Below are 23,769 nucleotides of genomic sequence, written 5' to 3'. Positions count from 1 at the left end.
ACACACATATGTCATTTCCCTGTGGTACTGGGTACTAAACCTAGGGCTTTATGCATACTAAACATGTTCTCTGTTGCTGAGCTATAAACTCAAACCCATCCATTTGAAAACACAAACATCTGAAGGCTTAAAAAACTGAAGTGGGCAAAGACCATAGTAGCAAAGAAAGAAGACAGCTAATGAAACATTTAACTTTAGGGCCTCTCTGACCAGCTGGGTGACCTGAGATCCAGTTGAAAACTAACTCCCCCCCAACCCTATATACCCACGGCCTGAAACTTCCTAAATAACCCAGGCTGACTTTGAAGTCCTGACTCTTCTTCCAGAAGCTTCCCGAGTGCTGGGCCTCTAGATGTGGATCATCATGTTCAGATCATCTCACACTTTTATTTTATTAAAAGATTTAACTTTGAGTAAAAATTAAAAGATTTTTATTTTCGATGTTTCTTTGCATGTCTTTTGTGTGTTTATGTGCATGTGAGTGTAGTGGCCACAGAGACCAGAAGGCAGCACTGGATCCCCTGAAACTGGAGATGCTGACAGTTGTGAGCTGCCTAATATGGGTGCTGGGAACTCAACTCAGGTCCTCTGGAAGAGTTGCACATGCTGGTAACCATTGAACCATCTCTCCAGTTCCACACAACCACTTGCAATGGAAACTTTCTGAGCCATCCTCATCTTAACTGTCCCCTACCTAGTGCCATTGCTTTCTCTGAAGAGCCGTGGGGGCCACGTGGTGCAGGTGAGGAACTATCACAACATGGCTCATCATATGCAGAATCAAAAACAGGAACTCAGATGTGGAGCGAGGGGAGGCAGCTCAGGTCAGTCAGGGGTGGTGGATGAGGAAGAGGATGGGCCCAAAGGATGAAAGGAAGGGAAAGCCCAACACACAGGCAGGGGAAGAGGAAGGGAGAGAGGCATTGGAGCGGTGAGCGATCTGTTGTTTCCATTCACTGCTTTGTGATGACATCTGGTCAAGGGCCTTTTTTTTTTTTTTTGAATGCCTCAAGATTTGTTTCCCCCTTTTCAGGAGTTTTAATTTTACTACTATTATCGCTATTCTGTGGACATGGTTTTTCTCGGTCTTCTTTACTCTTCACACCTTCTCTTTCCAAGGAGATAGAGGACAAAGACAGCACAAAGTTTTTCTTCTAGGCAAGGATGATTCCCGAGAGACAGCTCCATGCCAGACACAGAGAACTGTTGGTGTGTGCTAACGGCAAGATGTGCCTCACGGTTTCTCTGTAGCTTTGGAGCCTGTCCTGGAACTAGCTCTTGTAGACCAGGTTGGTCTTGAACTCACAGAGATCCGCCTGCCTCTGCCTTCCGAGTGCTGGGATTAAAGGCGTGTGCCACCACCGCCCGGCTGGGAGGTCCATTCTTAAGGTTTGATCTCACAGCTCATGAAATGCCATGGGGCTCTTCCTGTCATTTCCTCTGACCTCAACCCCCGTGTCTGCAGAATGGGAACAGAGCTGGTTTCTGTGCTTCTGCCTTGCTCACTCTAGCTTGAAAACTAAAGGGGAGAGTGGTTGTGGAAGTGTCTGGCTACAAGGCAGAAGAATCGGGCTGATCATTTGGGAATAACTAGTCACATCCAGCTTTAGCCTGGGTTGTGCTTAAGTTTTACAGGCTGACCGCATTCCACTGAGATGCATGAGACGTCCCCAGATGCTCCCCTGGTGCTGGCTGGGAATCTCTGCTGCACAATTCCTCCTTATTGGCCGATGTGTCTTCACAGAAGTCCCCACATTGGAAAAGAAGAGTCTGGGTGAGACTGTGGAGTTTGGAGACAGATGGTGTCCTTAGCTGTGATGGGGTGTTAGAAGGACATGGTGGCTGTGATGAGATGACCCACCCTGGGCTCTATGACCTAGATCTGCATCTCCCTCACAGGCCAATCCTCACTCTTCGCTGGGAAACAAGATCATAATGTTTCTATGGTGGGTGCCATCATCTTGTTCCTTCATTTAGATTCCATTGCAAAAGGAAAGACACCTTTGGCAGCTCACTTGTTCTCTTATGACAGCACAAGGGCAGGTTGCTCCTGGGCACTGAGTGTGTATACAAGCCTGCAGGCACATGTCACTCAATTCTGACTGTTGGTCCTGGCCACTCTTGACTGTGGCTGTTGGGGAGACATGGGGTTATGGAGCAATATGAAAAGGAACTGGCCTTGGGTCCTGCCTGGTCAACTAAAACATCTCTTGAGGAAAGAGCCAAAGTCAGACTGAAAATAAAAATGTTTTTTACCTTAACTTTTTTGTTTGCTTTGGATTAGAAATTGGGGCTTATTATACAATTTAATGAAGTTCCTGACCATCGCCCATGTCCAGGAAAGGTGCTGAATGTCTATTGCGTTCTTCTGAACCCCAAGAAGTCCTGTTCAACAATTTGGATGGTTTGCATTCTCCTGGATCCTGGCTTACTCTCAAGCTCTAAGATCTTTAAGTTTGAATGTCTTTTGATAACTGGGCATGGATTTCAAATTAGGAAACTGTTATCTATTTATTTGTTTGCTTGTTTGTTTTTCAAGATAGGGTTTCTCTTTATTGCTTTGGAGCCTGTCCTGGAACTTCCTCCCAAGTGCTGGGATTAAAGGCGTGCACCACCACTGCCCAGTGGAAACTTATTTTTAGTGAGAAAATTCATGTCAAAACTCTGCTCGTATGGATGTGATGTACAAGCATGTCGACATAATTGTACAAAAATACATGCAGAAGTTATATTTCTTCATTGTTTATAGCAGGAAAACCATCTTAGTAAAAATGTGGCCTATATAACCTTGGTGTAGTCTCATAGAGGAACACTATATAACCATTAAAAGAATTTTATTTTGAAGAAAATGTTTAGTATTTATTTAAATCTTACATGCATGCAAATTCTGTATGTGTTTGCAGGCTTCTCAGATATACAGATGAAAAAATCATCAAACCTGCAACAGTGGTACTGAACACCAAAGAGATGGCTTACTTTTTATACTTTAAAAATACTAAGATTATTGATATAATCAAGATGTGTAGAAGTTAAATGTGATGTTTAATGAATTATGCTAATACCGGAGGTGAGCGGAAACATGGAGCAAATAGTATAGTTCCAGAAAAACGACTGAACAACAGGTTTGGGAATGTTGCTACATTTAGACCCTGGGATCTATTTCAAAGACTCCCCACTAAGTAAATAATTTTAAATCATGAAAGATGCATGTAAAAACTATTTGAGTGAACTATGTATCATAGCAAAAAAGAAAAGAGAAAGGAAACAATTTATATATGAACTTAAACAAATCAGTCCATTGCAATACAGCTGTAAGAATACAAGTGGTGTTTAGGAAAGTCTGTTTCATGATCATGCTGTAACGTGATGCATGCTCCCTATGGCATATCAGTGTTGAGTGTTCCCTGTAGCATATCACAGTAAGGGGTGCTCCCTGTGGCATATCACAGTGTTGAGTGCTCCCTGTGGCATATCACAGTGTTGAGTGCTCCCTGTGGCATATCACAGTGTTAAGTATTCCCTGTGGCATAACACAGTGTTGGGTGCTCCCTGTGGCATATCATAGTAAGGGGTGCTCCCTGTGGCATATCATAGTAAGGGGTGCTTCCCTTTGGCATAACACAGTGTTGGGTGCTCCCGGTGGCATATCGCAACAAGAGGGGCATGTGACAGGTGGAAAAGTCAGAGGCTAATAGCAGTTATGTTCTCATGGGAGTTTGGTTTTGTGTTTACTATTGTTTTTCTACACTCAATTTTTGTAATGACTGGATTTAATTCTACAACAAAAATAATAAACTTTTTTATAAAAAAAAGAAACTGTTCAAGCATTCTCCACCAATGTAGACCACACTGGATATGTCAGATGACCTGGTAACTGGGAAAGAAAAAAAATAAAGGAAGGAAGACAGACAGACAGACAGACAGACAGACAAGAAAGAAAGAACCTGAGGAAAGTTGGAAAGCTAATGTCCAGGGGTCAAGTCACTGGAGGTCTACTCAGTGACTTTTTGCCTTTCTGGAGGATGTCATCATGGCAAGGGTAAGTGCATGGTTACACACGGATCTCTGGACCCTGAAGATGATGTCATACGGTATCTATGTAAGAAATTCTATTAAGCTGTGACGTCCAGGGAGCTCATGCTTGCATCTGAATAGTGTTTTGTTTTCCTCTACATGACACAAAATAAAAATTTGCACTTCTGGACTTCAGATTTCATGAAGATAAAATACTTTTATAAAATTTGTAACTTTGCTGTTAGCCCAATGCCATACTGTGCAAAACAAAAAACATTTATTTTGAGACCCATCCGTAGGTAGCCAGACTACCAGGTGGGCAAACAAGAGATCAGCACAAAGTCGAACGCAGAGCTTCTTGGTTGGGGCAGGGGAGATGAGCTTCCTGGGGTACAGAAGAGTTCACCAGAACACTATTTCTCAAGGTCGACGTGGACAAACACACAGGCATTTACTGTGAAATTGTGTGTGCCGTGTATGACACTCCGTGTCACCACATCCATAAACACTTCATGATAAAAATGGAAAACATTTGTTGTGTTAAAAGGTTATGAGTCTGTTAAAAAACAGAAAATCAATCAAGAGAAGAAACTTTGCAACCTGGGACGCCCTCTAGTGCCCACATTGGTGAAACACAGCTAAATGTCAGTTAACAGTTCTACTCAGTTTCCTTAAAAAAACAAGTTTCCGCACTGTCCCAAATTCCTCAAGGAAATGTCCTGTTTTTACATTAAAAAATAAATCCTCCTGTTTTCGTTTCAGTGTTTTTAAAGAATGATTCCAAAGGAAGTTTGACGTTTTTGAGCAAGAAGAAGAAACCTTTCGAACTTTAAGTATATACTTGAATAAAAGGAAATATTATTAAAATCGTATGTTTGGTGAACATTTTAAGATTGTTTTTCTCCTTATGTTCTTTATTTAATGTTTTTACAATTATCACTTAATAGCAATGATTTCTTTGTAGAATTTATGGAAGAATTTTACATCTGACTCCTTCAGACTTGCTAGAGCACGGCAGGTTTCAATAGCCTTCAGAATACTACATGTGGAAGGAAAGAACTTTTCCTTCCTTCCTTCCTTCCTTCCTTCCTTCCTTCCTTCCTTCCTTCCTTCCTTCCTTCCTTCCTTCCTTCCTTCCTTCCTGTCCTTCCCTTCTTCCCTCCCCTCCCCTTCCTCCTCCTCCTCTTTCTTATCTTCCTCTTCCTTCTCTTTTCTCTTCCTTCTCCTCTTCCTCCTCCTCTTCCTCTTATGATTTTTGAGACAGGGTCTCTCAGTGTAGCCATGGATATCCTGGAACTCACTGTGTGGATCAGGCTGGCCTCAAACTCACAGAAATCCACCTGCCTCTGCATCCTGAGTATGGGGTTAAGAGTTACACTGCCCAACAGAGTAACTTCTTTATAGACATGAGTCAAAAAGCAAAAGCTCAGATTTTTTGTGAAATAGTCTGTCCACCAAGATTTTTAGTTTGTTGGAGGCAAATCCTTTCCTTTTTTATGTTTATGTTAGGACAGTTCTTATCATAGCCTCCAGCCCTAGATAGACATACTTAAATGCTTAAATTCTTTAATGAGACCATTTATATAGGTATACTAAAGTCAAAGACAGTTTTTAAAGATATTTTATAGCTTGACAGAGACTAAAATGATTTAAGTAAAATAGATAATATAAATAAACACAAAACAGAAAAAAAACCCAAATTCAAAATTATAGTAAGAAACAATGTTATATTTAACAAAAAATAGAATGCAGAAGGTAAGATAATCAGAAATTTATTTACTTTGGTTTGTGGGCATAATATATTTAAAAAAAATAGTTAGAACTTAAAATGTGACATGAGCTGGAGCGATGGCTCAGGGGTTAAGAGCACTGGCTGCTCTTCCAAAGGACTCAGGTTCAATTCTTAGCACCCACATGGTGGCTAACCACTATCTCTTTTTTTGTTGTTGAAGATTTATTTATTTATTATGCATAGTGTTCTGCCTCCATGTATGCCTGCACACCAGAAGAGGGTACCAGATCTCATTATAGATGGTTGTGAGCCACCATGTGGTTGCTAGGAATTAACTAAGGACTTCTGGAAGAACAGCCAGTACTCTTAACTTCTGAGCCATCTCTCCAGCCCCATCATTTGTAACTCTTAATTCCAAGAGAAGTCAATACCCTCTTCTGGCCTCTGTGGGCACACACACAGGCAAAACACTTATACATATAAATAAAAATAAATACTTTTTAAAAAACGTGGCAATTTATGTTTGACTCTATGAAATCCTTGGAAGAATTGTCAATTATAGAAAGCAATGTGAGAATATCTCTGATACTTGGCAACTCAGCAGCATGGAGGAAAGAGAATAGAACTTCTACTTAAATTAGCTGCATAAACAAAATATTTTTTTTAAAATGTGGCTCTCAAAACCATGATTTTCTTGTCATTGTGTCTAAACAGTATGAAAGCTACTTATGGGAAGTCCTTCTGTCTATATGTTACTTTTATTGGTTAATGAATAAAGAAACTGACTTAATGAATAAAGAAACTGCCTTGGCCTGTTGATAGGGCAGAACTTAGACAGGTGGAGAAAACTAAACTGAATGCTAGGAGAAAGGAGGCAGAGTCAGAGAGAAGCCATGTAGCCCTGCCAGAGACAGATGCCGGAACTTTAGCTGGCAAGTCACAGGCATGTGGCGATACACAGATTAATAGAAATGGGTTAAATTAATATGTAAGAGTTAGCCAATAAGAAGCTAGAGCTAATGGGCCAAGTAGTGATTTAAATAATATAGTTTCTGTGTGATTATTTAGGGACTGAGCTGCCAGGAACAAACAAGCGGCCTCCTCCAACACTTATGGGCATGTCCAGAGTACTAGGCACCACAAGGATTCGAGGGAACACCCAGAAGGTTTTCACAATCATCAAACCATTTTATATATGAATTTGACATCCTTAAGTTTTAACATCTGCTGGTCTTTGGAACAAAATCCTCTGCCCGTATACCAAAGGACAACTAAGCTGACTTGCTCTGAGCCTGTATGTATATGTCGTCTACTTTATGGAAGACAAGAACATCTGTGGAGGTTTGAACAGCACATCCTCCATGGTCTAAGGCATCTGAAAGTTGGTTCCCAGTTAGTGGCACTCTTTGGGCCATTTAGAAGGTATGACTTTTCTGAAGGAAATGTACATCATTGAAGTCAGGCTGTGAGGTTTCAAAGTCATGCACCATTCCCAGTGCTCTTTCTCTGTTTCCTTTTTCTTGGCGAGCTCTCAGCTTGCTGCTTCAGCTGCTACCATGATATCCCCTTGTTTATCTGGAACCATTAGCCCAAATTAACCCTTCCTTCCCCAAGTTGCCTTGGTCATGGTGTTCCTATTGCAGCGATAGGAAATTAACTACAATACCAATAAAAATAGTTTAGAACATCTAGTATAGAGGGATGTGTTTAACTTATTTTCTGAATTCACCATAATGGTGCAAAAGTGGTGTGGATTCAACAGAAAGTGTGTCCTGATTTAAATGTGAATATTTCCCCTGGCTGACTCTATATGATCCGATTCTCTGTTGGGCTACTAGGGCACAGCATGGAATCGTGCAGCAATAGATCCTGTAGTCCCAGCATCGCAAACAGGAGCAGTTCCAATCCCATGCACATTGTGTTGCAAAGTGAGAATAACAGCATGGATTTTTCCAATCGTAGGTCGAAGGACTGACTGAATATATTCATTCTAAGGCCCTGTTTTGTAGACTCTGTATCATGACCCACTTGCCCTGCAAGTGAATGTGGGGTCATAAAAGGGATTTGGTAATGATAAAATGTTTCTGGGTGCACAATAACCCCAAACTGAGTTATAATCAACTTTTAATAAGTCTGCGGTGGCAGTGCGACCTGTGTGTCATCATTTGACATCATCACAGCCTTGGCTCTAAGCACACAGCGTAAGTACTTGGCACTGCTCATGCCGTCTGCCGTGTGATGCTAATGCTGACTGAAACACACAGGCTCAGATTCCAGACTGTGTATGCTGAGAACCACAGTGACTGACTGTATAGACAGAGTTTTCTGCTTTCATAGAAATTTTATGATTCAGTTATGAAAGAAGGACTTTTAGTAGTTTCATACCATCATTTGTAGCATGCAAATATCAAATTATAAATAAAAGTACATCTTTTTTGAAAACGGAGACCACCTAACAATACATTCTAAATTATACTAATCTGATGTTACATGAGTGTGGTGCTGGAGGAGGCCAGAAGAGGGAACTGAACCCTTTGGAGCTGGAGTAACGAGGGGTCATGAGTGCCTGGCCTCAGTGCTGGGAACTAAACGAGGGTTCTCCTCAAGAGCAGAAAGGGTTCGTTCATAAGCACTGAGTCATCTCTCCAGCCCTGGAACGTTTGATTTTTAAAATGACTGAGTGGTCTTGAATTTTATTTAAAAGTTGTTCAATGAACCTTTGCTTGTGGTTAGGACATAAGCACCAGTAATTTCTGCCATTTTATAACTGTTTATATGACAGTGGTTTTCTCAGCGTTGGTGGTTATAAAATTACACGACTGGTGGATGGGTGACCGGCTGCTCAGTCAAGTCCCTTTACTAATGCGGTTGGATGAAGACACTGGAGTCACGGTGATAAGTGCTCAAGGAACCCCAGGTGAGTCCCCAAACTCCTATCCCCTAGGTCATCATTACTTTTGGGAAACTCACTTTTTCTTCACATGTGTTGGTAAATAACAAGCTGGTTCGTGTCTTTCCTTTCCATTTGTAATCCTACCAGCAAGTGCCGTCCGTTTTGATCAAGAAATAAGCGAGAATGTCACCTACCGGCTTGTGTTTGTGTAGAGCAGTTTAGAGAGCCGCGGCTGAGCCACAGACGCGAGATTTCCATAGGGGTTGTCCACGTCATCCGCTCTTGTACTCTGCACGTGGCCACTGTCAGAGTGAAAAGGAAAGTCGTAGGACACTAAGATTAGCTGAGCAAAGCAAATAAGGGATGTTTAACTTGTCAGAGTTGATTAAAAGCCCAAGAGGGAAAAAAATATCATGACAAATAACAATTGGAATGAAAAACAAGAAAGGTTTGCCTCTTTGTCTTTAGAATATGAGGCCTCTACCCTGGGACCGGAACCTTGAGGGACAGTTCAGGGCTTCCAAGTTCAGAAGCTGTAGGACACAGGGTGGAAGCGAGGGCGTGGGGGTTGATATCTGTTGAAGAAAGTAAGGCTTCTGTGGGGACTGGGTCTAGGCAGGTGTTAGGAGCCTGGGCCACATTGCTGAGGTGTGAGAGAAGGCCAGAAGGCTGATCACATCAGCAGGTCAATGTCCCAAGGGCTTCTGGGATTAAGATTCCAGTCCAATCCATTGTAAAGCAGTAACGAGGAGGAAGCCCTAACCAAAGTCTGTTCCCCCCCTTCACGTTCTCTCATCTCCTTCATTTCAAGGTGATCTTTCAAAGTGAGAAGAAAAAGGAAGGAAGATGGGTGAAGATTAGCGCACTGCTGCTACTCAGAGCCAGAGCTACAGTAGAGGAGGACAGGACCATCCTTCCTCGGGTGCTTCCGTGTTAACGAGCACGGTTTACCAACCGAGCATTGCTCCTGATGGACCACATGAGCAGGAGCAACAGGGATAGTCTATTCCTAAAACATCCTAGTTAAGGAAACAGAAAATGTGTCACTCCTCATTTTACAGTTTAACCCAAATCTCTAATAAGCTTCTGATTAAACTTTCAGTACTAAACAGGCATATCCCAGAAGCACACCAGAGGATGTTAAAACACATCCGTTAACTTAAGCGTGGACCAGAAGCACAGGGGGGTGAAAGGCAATACAATTTAGACTTAAATATGATTTATTTGAAAGCAATGAGAAATGTCACTTACGTATAGAGAGGAATGTATTTACTCCTAGAACTTGGGCTCACACTTGGAAAAAGATGAAAAATAGGCAATTGAGTTATTGGTATTCTAAATAAATATCAAATTAATATAACAAGTCTCAAATTAGAAGATCTTCAGAGATCCAAAAATTGACCTCTAAAGTTTTGTTTTAGAGGCTATGGAATGGCTTTAGACCGTTCCATTGCTTTGTATGCCTTCAAATGCCGCCTATCCATCCTCTAACGAAGGGCGCCTTGGTTGTGTTCAGATCAGGGAGGTTATGAGTAAAACCTTTATGTAGACTTATATGTGAGTTCCTGGGAACAACTTTCCAAGGCCCCACCTTGAATGATGTCCTGGTGAATTCGGAAGTGTGGCATTAATAAGAAATAGGGCTTTCAAGTGCCGCCTCATCTATCAAATGAAACACCTAAAAATTCAGCAAACCCATAAAAACCTCCTGACTGAGAACAGGGAAGGGAGGGGAGACTGCATCTGGGATGTAAAATAAACGAATAAACAAACAGTAGACTTTAAAGGATTTAAAGAATACATGAAAATGTGGAACACCAAATCCATAATTCCAGTGTTCCTGGAAAAAGGCAGATGTGGTGATGGAGAGACTCAGGCATTCCCATTGCACTCTGATTTCTTTCTCAATAGAGGGAGGAGATACACCAGATATATCATATTTAGTTCATATATTTTGAATACAGAATATTCGGAATGAATTAAACAATCAGAGACCATAACCAGGGCTGCATAAACTCTAAAAAGAAAAAAAAACCCAAATAGTAACATTTTGGAAGAACAAACCACCAAGTTCTTTTGATACTAAATGTACAGAATTGTACACAGGAGAACATCGGCAATAAAGCCATAGCTTTAAGCACGGATACAATGCAAATTCATGACATGAAAGTCAATGGAATGTCATTTAGAATCCCCTTTATATGAACTCCACGGAGTGCCACAACAATGTAGCTGTCCATATCGAATTGTTCATACAGTACTCCCAATTTTAAAATGTAGTACATTTAAAACTGTCAATTTTGAGGCCAAGTGTTGTAGCACACCTGCTCTTCTCAGCCCCAGGACAATTGGATGAAGGTCTCTGGGACACTCTGAATCTAAAGTCAGGCCCCTCTCCTGCCTTCAGTGGGGGCATCAGATTCTTAGAGACGAGGTTAAAGCTAGCAATGGTAAAAGCAGGAAAGCAAACTTACAAATTGATTGGCTTGACTGGCACTGAGAACAATCTCGTCTGAAACCTGTCCCAGAGTCCTCCGACCATCTAAAGCCAATATTGAAATAAACAGAAACTATTAAATGATCTTACTGTAATTTCATAGATTCAAACTTTGGTGCCCTTAGCAGGCCCCTCACACCATAGCTGAGTCTTAACTATGGGAAAGCCCTTTTCAGGCATCCTGGCAACTCTGGGTCGGGTGGGGCTTTGCTGCTGAGTGCTGTGGGTCTTGGCTCTTTGCTCTAACTTCCACTCCTACACTGCTCTCTCCAAGCTGGAATTGTCTTGTGGTCACCTTCTCCAGATGACATGATTTCTCCATGTGAAAGATTTAGCTTCGGTTTCATGACAGATACTTCCCCTCTGAGACCCACTGCAGGCTTCTCCTTCCATGTTTGCACAGAGCTGGGTTCAGAAAAGCTTCTTACTCGGGGAGGACTTTAGATATTCAAACTATCTAATGTGGGAAATGTAATGAAATGACCAATTTTTATGAGATACAGAATTTCTTTGAAGTAATTTAAAGATCCTTAAAAATAAATGAAGTCATACACAATTTTTGTCCTTTAACTGATTTTCTCTTCTGTGTAACAATCCAATGTTTGAGTGTTTACATTAAAGCAGTGTTTTCCCCTCTCTTATTATTTCTTTCTCTATGAAAGTGGAAGAAATTTTACACAAGAATGCAGGCTTCTTAATTTGGGGCTCAGGGACTCCTGAGGGTATATAATTGGTTTCCCTCTTTATATTACAGATTTCCTATGCTCAGAAACTTCATTATGAGAAATCGTCCAACAGCTGACCCAGATGAAACACAAAGGGACAAGGAAGCAGAAGGTGTTTTGCAAGCACGAAGCAGGGTATTTGCCTCAGTGTTGGGCGGACAAAAGCCAGGCTTCCTGAATGCTTGGGGTTCATTTTGGCACAGAGTAATTGAAGCGATGGGACATTGCAAAAGGCAGGATCCCACAGGGATCGTGATGGGATTGGGCACTGAGCCTTCACTAGAGAGGGAAGAGAGCACAGAACAGGCAAATGACTGGCTGTGTATCTTCTCAAATAGCATGGATTCCATGTTCGGAAAACAATGGGCATAGTCAATGTAGTAACGTGGACAGATCTCCACTCTAGAGAAAGTGATCCAGCTTTTGGTGGGGATGCATGACCAGTAGTCCCTATGACAAGCTCTTTCTGACATGCAGAAATGGAACTGATGGCTATCTCTCCTAGAGCTCTCTGGGCTTTGGTATACCACATAACCGGAAACATAAGAGAGTAGTCTATAGCTCATGGATCTTCCTATTCTGCTCCAAGAGTGGACAGCTAAATTCTAGGTCCTATTTCCAGAACTATGCTCTGCATAGATTATCTGGAAGAATAATGTCTCTGTGTCTCTTTCATTATTTAACATTCTTCTGTAATTTCCAGAATTAATAGCCACCACAAATGACTTTGAGGGAGAAGTCATTAATTTTAGTAAACATTTTCAGTATGAACAACGAGAAAAAATGTTTACAATTACTAGCGACTTGTGATTATATAACTTCCAATTTCATATATAATTCCTATCAATGAAATATCACTGTGGCTTGAGTTTGAGTTGATTTTCAGTCAAAGCAAACAGGAGGAGCCATGATCTGTAACACTCACTGGCCTGAGTTATGGCTGGCACCCTTTCACCATGGTCAGGAATGCTCACTGACATGGGCAATGGCTGGCCTGGGTTATGGCTGGCATTCTTTTACCATGGTTGGGGACGCTCACTGACCTGGGTTATGGCTGGCCTGGGTTATGGCTGGCGCCCTTTCACCATGGTCAGAGACGCTCACTGACCTGGGTTATGGCTGGCACCCTCTCATATCTTTTCAGTGTGAAACACTGTGAGATGAGGTCAGCAGCCTTTTCCACCGTTGTTTCCTCTGGGTCAAGTTTTGGTGGTAGCATTTTGTCCCACGGGACAGTTTCATAAGCTCTGGGGAATTATTAAATAAGGAAACTTTTAATAAAGAATTACACAAAGCATATATTCAGAGCAGGGTAGGAAGACTATCCAATTTACAAATAAATTATGCCTTTTAAAATTGATTTTTTTGAGGCAAGGGTATTGATCAGGTAGGCAATTTGTATTCTTCCTCCAATCCTCCAATCCCAGTCCCCCAGCTTTGTAGCAGGACCTGCTGTGGCTTCTACTTCCTGTCTATGTCCATTCCCAAGGTGCTAAGCAGATCCTTGTGAAAGACCCAACTTTTCCCCTTCTTGTGGACCCTCTCAGCCCCTTCCCCCTTCTAGGTCATTCCAATTCCAACCTTAGGTACCTCTGTCATACTTCACACCTCCTGCTGGTGACTGAGCCTACTCTCCCCACCTTTTAGCTGCCTCTTTCTTTTATTTGTGGACTAATTGGTTCTGTTTCTTTTCTCATTATTATTTTTTTTTATTGTCTGTTCCTCTTTAAAATGAGAGCTCCTTCAAGAGTGGAGAACTTGGTCTGTTTATTCACAGTTGATCTCACAGCCTAGGCCATAGATATGCTGATATGAGACAGGGTATAAGAGCCTCTCATCCCAGAGTCTAGCTGAAGCCCCAACCCCATCAGGTGACCTTCCATTTTGGCTGAAGCAAAGTCTACCAGAGTGTGGGCATTCCTCCTAAAAGGAGTCTAGGAGCTTGACATTCTACAATAGTCGAGGGCTTTGGTGGGGTTTGAAGTCATTGTCTTTAAAGGATTCCTAAGGCACCTGAAAGGGATTATAGGATCACAACTCCTCCGGAGCACCTGGCAGGATTACAGTTGATAAAACCCACAGGCTACAGGAAGGTAGGATAGTCTTTACTGCATAGAGTCTTGTTTGAGAGGCTCAGGTGATGTCTGGGGGAAGGAATGAGGTCTTCCAAGAGCATATGCATCCAAACCTTAAGTTTGGTCCACTATTATTTGAACATGAAATATCTATATAAAGTATAAGGAAACCTATATTTATGTAGGCCGCCTTTGCAGAAAATGTTAATTGTGCCCTTTCCTTCTCCTCATTCCCCTCTTTCTGAATTTTGGTAGTATTGACATATTTTTCTCTTTCGACTTCTGATATAGTGTCTTATTCCCTAGTTAGCCCAGGTTTGCTTGGAATTCATGGTGATCCTCCAACCCAGGCCTCTGAGTACTTTGATTACAGGTGTGATACCTTGTCTTCTTCAAGTCCTGACATGTGTTTGTAATTTAGCCAACATGAATGACTTATTTGATGTGTTTTGAATTATTAACACGATTTAGATCGTTATTGACAATGTACCATTAAATATTAAGAAATATACTTAAAATTTTTCTCATTGGAAAAGAGCTTACTTCTGTGTTGAGGATTTGTAAAATGAATCCTTTATATTATATTTCTTGTCTAGCTGGTCAGGTGGTTCATTATTATCCTACAAGACAGAAACAAGAAGTTAAAACCGACCAAGCATGAATAGAACTGCTGAATCTTCCTATACACTATGTTTTCTGGATTTCCTCATCCTTCAAGATGTACAGGATGGCTTGAGGCATGTGCATGAATACATGATTTAAGATCAACAAACTCAAATTCCTTAATACATTCATCTCCAGCCAAAATTATTCCTTGAGTTGCTGAAGACACTTAAAATCTGATTTCTTCTTAAAGTCCCCGCAAACAATACAGAATTTCTAGTTATAGATACCATGATACGCCTCCTATCTCCAGAACATATTCATCTTTGCTTATATCTTTATATTGTATCTTCTTACCAACAGCTCTCCATTTTTTTCTATACTTACCCCATGCCTACTCTATTCTCTATTTCCCTTATGGCTTTCTTAGATTATACACATAAGTAAGGATATAAATATTTATTTATGTGCCTGGTTTATTTGCCTTAGTGTAAGGTTATTCATGTTGTTGCAAATAGCAGACCTATATTTATGGTTGAATAACATTCCCTCATATGCACATATATCCAATTTTCTTTACCCATTCATTTGTAGATGGGCACTATGTAGTCAGCCACATATTCTTTATAATTTTTTTTTTTACCTAGGCAGGGGTCACATGCCTGTAATTCTACCACTCAGACCATGAAGATAGGAAAATCAAGAATAAAAGGCCAGACTCAGCCATATAGCAAATTTGAGGTTACCTAGAGCTACATGATATCTGTCTAAAAAATACCAATACATTTAATTATTTAATGAAAATAATTATCCTGTGTATAAATTCTGCATTTCATTGTTTTCTAACTTAATATGCTTTAATCTTTCATATATTTTGTTTGATTTAGTCATTTTCTAATATTTTAAGATTGAAACATATCAACTCCCTTTTTTTGTAATCTAATTATGTAAGGCTAAATTTCTTCCTTAGCGAAGTATCAATTGTATGATATCCATTGTTTAATTTCTTGTAAAGCACATCTATTGGGAATTTATTTTCTTATTTTTCTCTACCCAAAATCTTCTTTATTTAGCATTCCAATATATTCAATATATTTGGGCCCTCAAATATATCCATGTTCCAAGTTTGGAAAAGGGTAATTTACTTTGTAGATGGAATTAAATTGCTCATGAAGTGACAATAAAATGAAAATAATTATATTGGACATACTTATGGCACAATTTAATCACGATTGTCATGAAGCTGGGAGACTGAGGCAGAAGACTACACCAGCTATTCTTTGTGATGAGAGGGTTCAGTGCATCAGTGCTAGCTTTGAAGATGAAGACAGATGCCTATCATAAGCCAAAGAATACAGGAAGGTTACATAAGCTGGAAAGATGAAAAATGGGTTCTTTTCTAGCAACTTTAGAAGGAACACAACCTCACCAGCACACTGATTTTTAGCTTAATGATAGGTAACCACTCTTTACTTCTGAACTCCAGAATGATATAATAATTTATGTCGAGGGTAGACATTGATGATCATTTGATACAGCAACAACAGAAGATGAATGTAGTCTTCATCTGTTTTTGTTTGTTTCTTTTTCAAGATAGGGTTTCTCTTTGTAGCTTTGGAGCCTGTCCTGGAACTTGCTCTGTAGATCAGGCTGGCCTTGAACTCACAGAAATCTGCCTGCCTCTGCCGCTTGAGTGCTGGGATTAAAGGTCTGTGCCACCACTGCCTGACCATAGTATTTATCCTTAAATTATTTAAACACTTTGGGATAAACTCATCATATTTTTGTCTTCCAGTTTCTGATGAAAAACTAAGGTATTCTAATTTACTTTTCTTTATCATATTTCAAGTTTTTTATCTTTGGTGTTGGCAATTTGAAAATGACATTCTTTTTCTGTATGAAAATTTCTTTATCCTGGCTAGAATTTAGTGAGTCTTTTGAACTACAAATGCATGTCTTTTGTTTGAGCAAATGAAATTTTAGAAATTATTATTTTACTTTTTTCCCCTCTTTTCTTAAAAAAAAATTGGACTCCAATTAGTGTGCTTGGGGTCTTTTCATACTATCCTCACAGTACATGATGTTTTTGGTCAATTTTTAGTTTTTTACCCTTCTTTAAATATGTTCTCATTTGTTTTCAAAATGTTAATACGCCATAGTCTTTCTGTTATTAAGCCCATGAGTCTTTAAGATATTGAAGCTTTTAGCTATGTAATTCACATTTTTTTAAAAAAAAAAAACTTCATTCTTTTCCTCTGCTAAGATTTCCAGTATTTTCATTTTTTGTGAGAATATTTTCCATTACATTGTTGGTATGGATAACTTTGACACACCTGAGAAGAGAGACCCTCAATTGAGGACTTGCTTTCATCAGACTGGCCTGTAGGCACACCTCTAGGGCATTTTCTGAATTGCTAAAAGATACTGTAGGTGTGTCCTATCTCAGCAGGTAGCCCCGGGCTGTAAGAAATGCAGACAGTAGGAGCAAGCCAGGGAGGTGAGCAGTGTTCTTCCATTCACAGCCTTGGTGTTTGTCTCCAGGTTTCTGCCTGTGATGCAGAAGTAAAAGCCAAACAAACCCTTTCATCTCTCAAGTTTCTTCTAGTTTGTGCTTATTATGGCAAATATGTATTTACCAAATGAGAACAACCATTGAACATGCAACGTTGCATTAATATCGCCACCAAGTTTTAGCTCTAGACCCTCTCTTCTCTTGACAGTGTGCCTAGTTTTTATGGTCTTTCTATGTTGCACGATGGTGGACATTGTGAATATTACATTGTAGAGATACTGTACTCAGTAATATTCTGCATGGGTGTGCTAATTGTCAAAAGTGGGATTTGTTTTTCTCTATTGATAAAGGCTCTGAGCTTGTTCTACACAAAGCCTGAGCAAAGACTTAGTTGTAGTGTGTAGTTCACAGAAATCACTGTAGCTCCTGCACCCTCTCATGCCTGCTCCGTTTCTCCTTGGACCCATGACTAATCAGTGATCCACTCTTACGTATTGAAACCCAAAGAAAGGCCTTTCTGCAAAAGTTTTGACTACTGACATCTGAAAGCATTCAGCCTTGACAACAAAGACCCAGAGAGAGATTCAGGCTGCTCTTATCTTTTGCTCCAAGTTTTAACTCTCTTTTGAAATATGCCTGACACTGTTCAGTCACCGGGAGGTGTCAAGGAAATGAACATGTATTTTGTTAGGGTTTGCAACTATAATCTGTGGGAGAATTAATCTGTTATAACCTTACTCTGCCACAAGAAAGCAAAAAAATTAATATTTTTTGATAAATATAAATTTAATTTACAGAGTTTCATTTGATTCTCTGTCATATATGTCTATTTATTTTCTTTGGGAAATCCTTCCTTCCTTCCTTTCTTCCTTCCTTCCTTCCTTCCTTCCTTCCTTCCTTCCTTCCTTCCTTCCTTCCTTCCTTCCTTCTTGTACTTCGGGTTGCTCTGTCACTGCAGATTACTCCTCCAAGGCACCCCCTTCTCTGTGTCTGCTAATGTCCCTTGGTATTTGGCACTTTACTACATTGTAGTTTTGAGCACAAAGAAGCTCACAGAATTTGTCATCTGTCCTTTCCCTTTTCAATAGATTACTGAGAATGGTTTCCAATTGTAACCATAGATCTAGTCCTAAGCTTTCCCAGTTTTGGCTTACTGTATTTTGTTTTCTGTTATTAGGTGCATATGTACTGTCTGTGTTACTCCCTTATCACTCTAGAGTATGACCCTTTAGCGAAATTTCTTATGAAATCTATTTGATGGCATCTGAGCTCCTTCTGCTCCTTTTGCTGTTTCCTTGTTCATCACCCATGTTAACATCCTTAGCGTAAAAATATACATTTCACCCAGTTTTCGTAGTGTTGCCATAGAGTTTGGTCTTATTTTCAACATAACGTCTGGATTTTAATTTAATTAAATTAAGCCACGTTTAACTAGGTAATCAACATTATTTAGTTTAAATCTGGTTTCATTATCTACTTCATAGGCTCTATTTTCTTTTGGATTTAGTTAAAGATTGTTTCTCTTTGTTAAGTTTTATTTTGGCCACTACAACCAGAGTGCCTGTGTCTCTTTCCATATCGGCTCTCCTTAATTCAACTCTACCCACTCACATCCCTATTCATGCATTCCTTTCTCCGCTTTAGTGACTGCTTTCCATGTAGCCCGGCAATACTTTCAGCATGGTTTTCTAAAGATGCCTTTACTTTGGCTTTATTTTTAAAATCTTGTATTGTTGTGGATTTGAATAAAACGACCCCCATAGGTCCACAGGAGATCTATTCGGAGGTGTGGCCTTGTTGGAATAGTTGCGGCCTTGGAGGAAGCGTTTCACTGGGATGAGTTTTTTTTTTTCTTTTAACAAATCCACTTTTATTTATTTACTTTTCATTGGTTTAAATCTGGGATGGGTACAGCATCACACGGATTCTGTGTCCAATGGCCTTTGCAGGAAGGTTGCTTCAGAATTTGGCACGCACCATGCCACTGTTTCCATGGGCCCGTGTTACTTTCCCCCAGATCACTCTGATTTTGTTTGGTTTGCCTCCAGGTGTCACTGTGTTGTTCTTTGCTTTATACACATAAGCGTATCTCTTGCCCAAGTAAAATTCAGTTTCATCTCGGGCATAAACGCCTTCAATTTTAAGGAGAGCTGTGTGCTCTCTCTGGTTCGGGAAACCTCGCTTATAGCCAGCAAAAGTGGCCTTGCACCATAGCCTTCCAGACATACTGTCCTTTAGAAGTCCTGTTCCCAGCAGGCCACCACAGGCACCAAGATGGCCGAAAGACTGGGATGAGTTTTGAGGCCTCAGATACTCAAACCTGGCCAGAGTGTCTCAGTCTCTTCCTGCTGTCTATAGATCTGGATGTTCAATTTACAGCTCCTTCTCCAGCCCCATGCCCGCCTGCACCCACCAAGCTTCCCACCATGATAATAATGGACTAGACCTCTGAACTGTGACCCAGCCCCAATGAAATGTTTTCCTTTATGAGTTGCCATGGTCATGGTGTCCCTTCACAGCAACGGAAACCCTAAGACAGAAGTCGGTGCCAGAAGCGAGTTATTGCTCTAACAGGCCTGACCATGCTTTTGTTTGGAGGAATGCGGTCTTTGGGACTTTGAATTAGAAAAGCACTTGAACATGTTAAGTGGGGTTTAATGGGCCATAGTAGTGAAAGAGCATGGAAGAGAGTGGTGTGGAGGGTGATTTAGACTGTGGGGGCCTGGCTCAAGAGGTTTCATAGAAGAATTTTAGTATGTGACTATCAACTGCTAATAGCTCCTCAGAAAGGGGCGGGACCCTAAGAGCTCTTCCCTTTCTATTCTGGAATTATAGATTGGCTTGATCTTTTGCAGTCGTGTGTGGGTAGTCACAGCTGTTATGAGTTAAAGTGTTCCATGGCATGTAAGGCCCAGACAACAGCATCTCGGAGCATTTCTCCCCAGGGTCTGGCACTTACGTCCTCTCTGGTCCACTGCTTGTGAGCCTTGGTGGGGGTGGTCGTGACAGATCTCATCTAACACTAGGGACTCACAGTCATTATGCTCAGTACTTTGAACGGGAAAGACTCTCTGCATGAAGGCCTAGCCACTTCTAGAAGCGGCCTCTATGAAAAGGTTGAATTTCACACAAATCTGACAGTTCCGGGAAATGAGTTCCCAAAGTAGCAGGCGACGAATTAGTTTTGTGAAGAACAAAGTTGTAACATGGATAATTTTAGGTAGGTTTTCTATATCCTTAACTTATTTTTCACTTCTCGTACTCTGTTCATAAATTGATTTCTCCCCACTTTCTAACTTCCTGGAGATGTACTTTGTTTATTTCCAACTGAAGAAAAACTGAATTGACAGTTTTTCATATGTTCTAACATACACTTTAAAGACAGGTCCTGTCTTCCAGCATTATTATAGTTGCCAGCTACACATTTGACCACAACATCTTGATTTTCATTCTGAAAATATTTTAACTTCTCTTATGGTTGTAAATCCTCTGGATGATTGTTCATCCACGAACACCTCTTATTGGTTCTAAATACATAATTTGGAAGGGTGTTTTGTCCTGTTATAGTTGTTCTGTGCTCATAGACTATGCAGTTTATGAGCTAAAAATGTAATTTATAGAGACTTGTTTTAAGACATTATCTATAGCAATTTGTATAAATACTCATGGAAAAAAGGTATATGTGTGTATTATTTTCCATAATGCTTAAAATCTTATTTGTGAGTTTCTGTTCCAAGCAGAGTAAGCAGGTGTTTTAGATCCATGCATTCAAGCAACCTGTCTTTTAACTACAGTGTTAACATTTTACATAAAAAGTAATTGGTGACTCTGAGTTTGAAAGTACTGCATCATGTGTTTCCTATGATCTACATGCCTTTGTTATCGTCTTTTTACCTTAACTTTGTTTGGGCTGAGTTCCTGAGATTCAATAAATTCTGTTGTTTCTCTATTTTATTTCTACTGTTTAATCTACAAAATGCAATGTGAACACATACTTTTCCATGTTAAAAGCTTTATGCATTTTACATAATAATCACAATTCCTCCTCCCTCCTCTCCTCCCACTTCCCCCCATCATACCCCTACCCCACCTGCTATGCGCTCCTCAGAAAGGGTAAGGCCTTTCATGGGGAGTCAACAAAGTCAGATACATCAAGTTGAGGTAGCACCAAGCCCTTCCTCCCTGAATCAAGGCTTGAACAAGGCATCACACCCTAGGGAATGGGCTTCAAAAAGCCATTTCATGCACCAAGGATAGATCCTGCTCCCAGTGCCAGGAGTCTTACAAACAGAGCAAGCCTCACAACTGTCACCTGCATGCAGAGGGCCTAGTTCGGTCCCATGCCGGCTCCCAGCTGTTGGTCTAGAGTCTGTGAGCTCCTGCAAGCTCAGGCCAGCTGTCGCGGTGGGTTTTCTCACCATCTTGACTCCCCTTGCTTATGAACACATATTTTTGAAGATTAAGTATAACTATTGCTACGCTTCCACATTTAACTTCTGACCTTCCTTCAGACTAAATTATGCAATTTATATTTTCCTTCAATATATATGTGTTCAAAACTCCACAAAGTTAACTAGGCGGTGGTGGCGCACACCTCTAATCCCAGCACTCAGGAGGCAGAGGGAGGCGGATCTTTGTAAGTTCGAGGCCAGCCTGGTTTACAGAGTGACTCCTCGGATAGTTCCAGACAGAAGCCCTGTCTCGAAAAACAAAGAAAACCCCAACCAACCAACTAAAAAAACCAAAATAACTCCACAAAGTTGTTACTATTATTTGATAGGCTCATTTATACTAATCATGCACTCATTATACTTTGTTCTTCATTCATGCCTTCTTCCCTACTGACAAATGAATACCTTACATATATATACATACATATACATACACACATATATACATACATATACATATACACACATATACATATACATATATACACACATGTATACATACATATACATATATACATACATATACATATTGTCTGCTTTAGGGTAAACTGTATGATCTTGACTAAAATGCCTTGAATTATTAGCATGCTAAAATGCATTTCAGTGTAATAGAATCCTAAGTGCCAGACTGATGAGGTAGTGATAACAATGGGACTCAGATGGCAGGAGTGATGGGATTCCAGCATTGCCTACTTTCTGTTATATTTAGAAGAATTTGCTATGGCTTTGGAGAAGGACTCTCTTGTTTGGGCTGTTTCAAGGCAACATCATTGCATTTTGTTTTGCTTTCCCCCTGGAGGTTATGGCATGGAATTCTTTTTATATGCCCTGACTTTATTCTTGAAATTATTGGATTGATGGTTTAAACATTTATAAAATGAATCTTGGGTCCATGGATATGGACACTAAGAGAGACTTACATAGATCTAATCTACATGGGAAGTAGAAAAAGAAAAGATCTCCTGAGTAAATTGGAAGCATGGGGACCTTGGGGGAGGACTGAAGAGGGGAGGGAAGAGGCAGGGAGGGGAGCAGAGAAAAATGTAGAGCTCAATAAAAATCAATAAAAAGGCAAAAACAAACAAACAAAACAAAATCCAAGGTGTTGCTTTTGCAGAGGACTGGAGTTTGGATCCTAACTTAACTGATGTCAACATATCAGGTGGCTCCAACTCCACAGAATCAATACCCTGTTCTGGATTCCACAGGACCTGCACCCTCACCTCCAAACACATACACAAAAATAAAATTAAAATTTTAATACATTTATATTTACCTCATCAATTTTATTGTATGCAAATGCTGTCAATTCTATAAATGACTAAATACCAAAATTCTAGCAAATCTTGTTTTTATCTATAAACTTCTGTTACTCTGAAATTCCCTTTTACAATACTGTCTTATCAAGTTAATAATTAATGTTCTAGAACTCACATTATAAGTTATAGCCTTCAAATGAATACTAGTATACTATATATGCCAATACTGTATGGTAAGATCATTGCTTCAGAAAAAAACACAGCTTTTCTTACCATACTTTCTTTGGGTACAGTACAACACACCTTATTACATTGTAGAGATTATCAAATTGTGATTTTATGTATATATGACAAAGTATAAATCTTTTTGATAATATAAAATGATCACTGTATTTAAGACAATTTGACATGATTGAATACTATTCCTTACACAAAATATTTGCATCTCTTAAAGCTAATGTTTATTGTATGGCTAGTTGTATCTATGTTATTTTCTAAAATTAAATATTTCCAACATAGCACTAGTTCTGAGGCACATAGGTAAATCTCAGAGAAGTTTAAATATGAAAATGGGTCCCAGTTTGAGGAATGCGAAACCCACCAAATGTCAGGTTTTTCCTAACAACAATGAGAGTCCTCGAAGATTGACATTTGTCTGTCTTTATTGTTCTTCATAAGTGAGACAATGGCTTCTGAATGTGAGTTCAAACTTACTCTGAGTACTCCAAGTTCATGTCTCACCACGCTGTGGAGGACACACATTCTTGTTGCTCACCATCTTAGTAAGGCATTGGTATTCTGATGACCTTTGATTGGAATTTGGATTTTTTTTATTTATTTATTAAAGATTTCTGTCTCTTCCCCACCGCCGCCTCCCCTTTCCCTCCCCCTCCCCCAATCTAGTCCCCCTCCCTCGTCAGCCCAAAAAGCAATCAGGGTTCTCTGCCCTGTGGGAAGTCCAAGGACCACCCACCTCCATCCAGGTCTAGTAAGGTGAGCATCCACGAA

General features: G+C 40.1%; 1 protein-coding gene and 1 pseudogene across 3 annotated transcripts in view; both read right to left on the bottom strand.

Moving 5' to 3' along the window:
- Spmip7 (sperm microtubule inner protein 7) overlaps positions 1-23,769 on the bottom strand; it is a 49,510-nt gene that overhangs the window by 10,841 nt on the left and 14,900 nt on the right. The window contains exons 1-6 of one of the 3 annotated variants that reach the window (XM_050141050.1): positions 16,781-16,819; positions 14,480-14,556; positions 12,970-13,108; positions 11,114-11,181; positions 9,891-9,932; positions 8,834-8,941 (exon numbers count right to left, since the gene is read on the bottom strand). In XM_050141050.1, the coding sequence (XP_049997007.1) occupies positions 8,834-8,941; positions 9,891-9,932; positions 11,114-11,181; positions 12,970-13,108; positions 14,480-14,556; positions 16,781-16,819 (473 nt within the window). Of the gene's footprint in view, positions 1-8,833; positions 8,942-9,890; positions 9,933-11,113; positions 11,182-12,969; positions 13,109-14,479; positions 14,559-16,780; positions 16,820-23,769 lie in introns of those variants that run through there. The other 2 variants (XM_050141048.1, XM_050141049.1) reach the window with 2 other exon arrangements.
- Positions 18,945-19,277, bottom strand: LOC126500826 (60S ribosomal protein L35a-like; annotated as a pseudogene).

The sequence above is a fragment of the Alexandromys fortis genome, unplaced genomic scaffold, assembly GCF_014885135.2.
Source record: "Alexandromys fortis isolate MF-2015 unplaced genomic scaffold, M_Fortis_MF-2015_v1.1 scaffold_7, whole genome shotgun sequence".
Lineage (NCBI taxonomy): Eukaryota > Metazoa > Chordata > Mammalia > Rodentia > Cricetidae > Alexandromys > Alexandromys fortis.
This window is presented reverse-complemented; position numbering and strand designations above follow the sequence as displayed.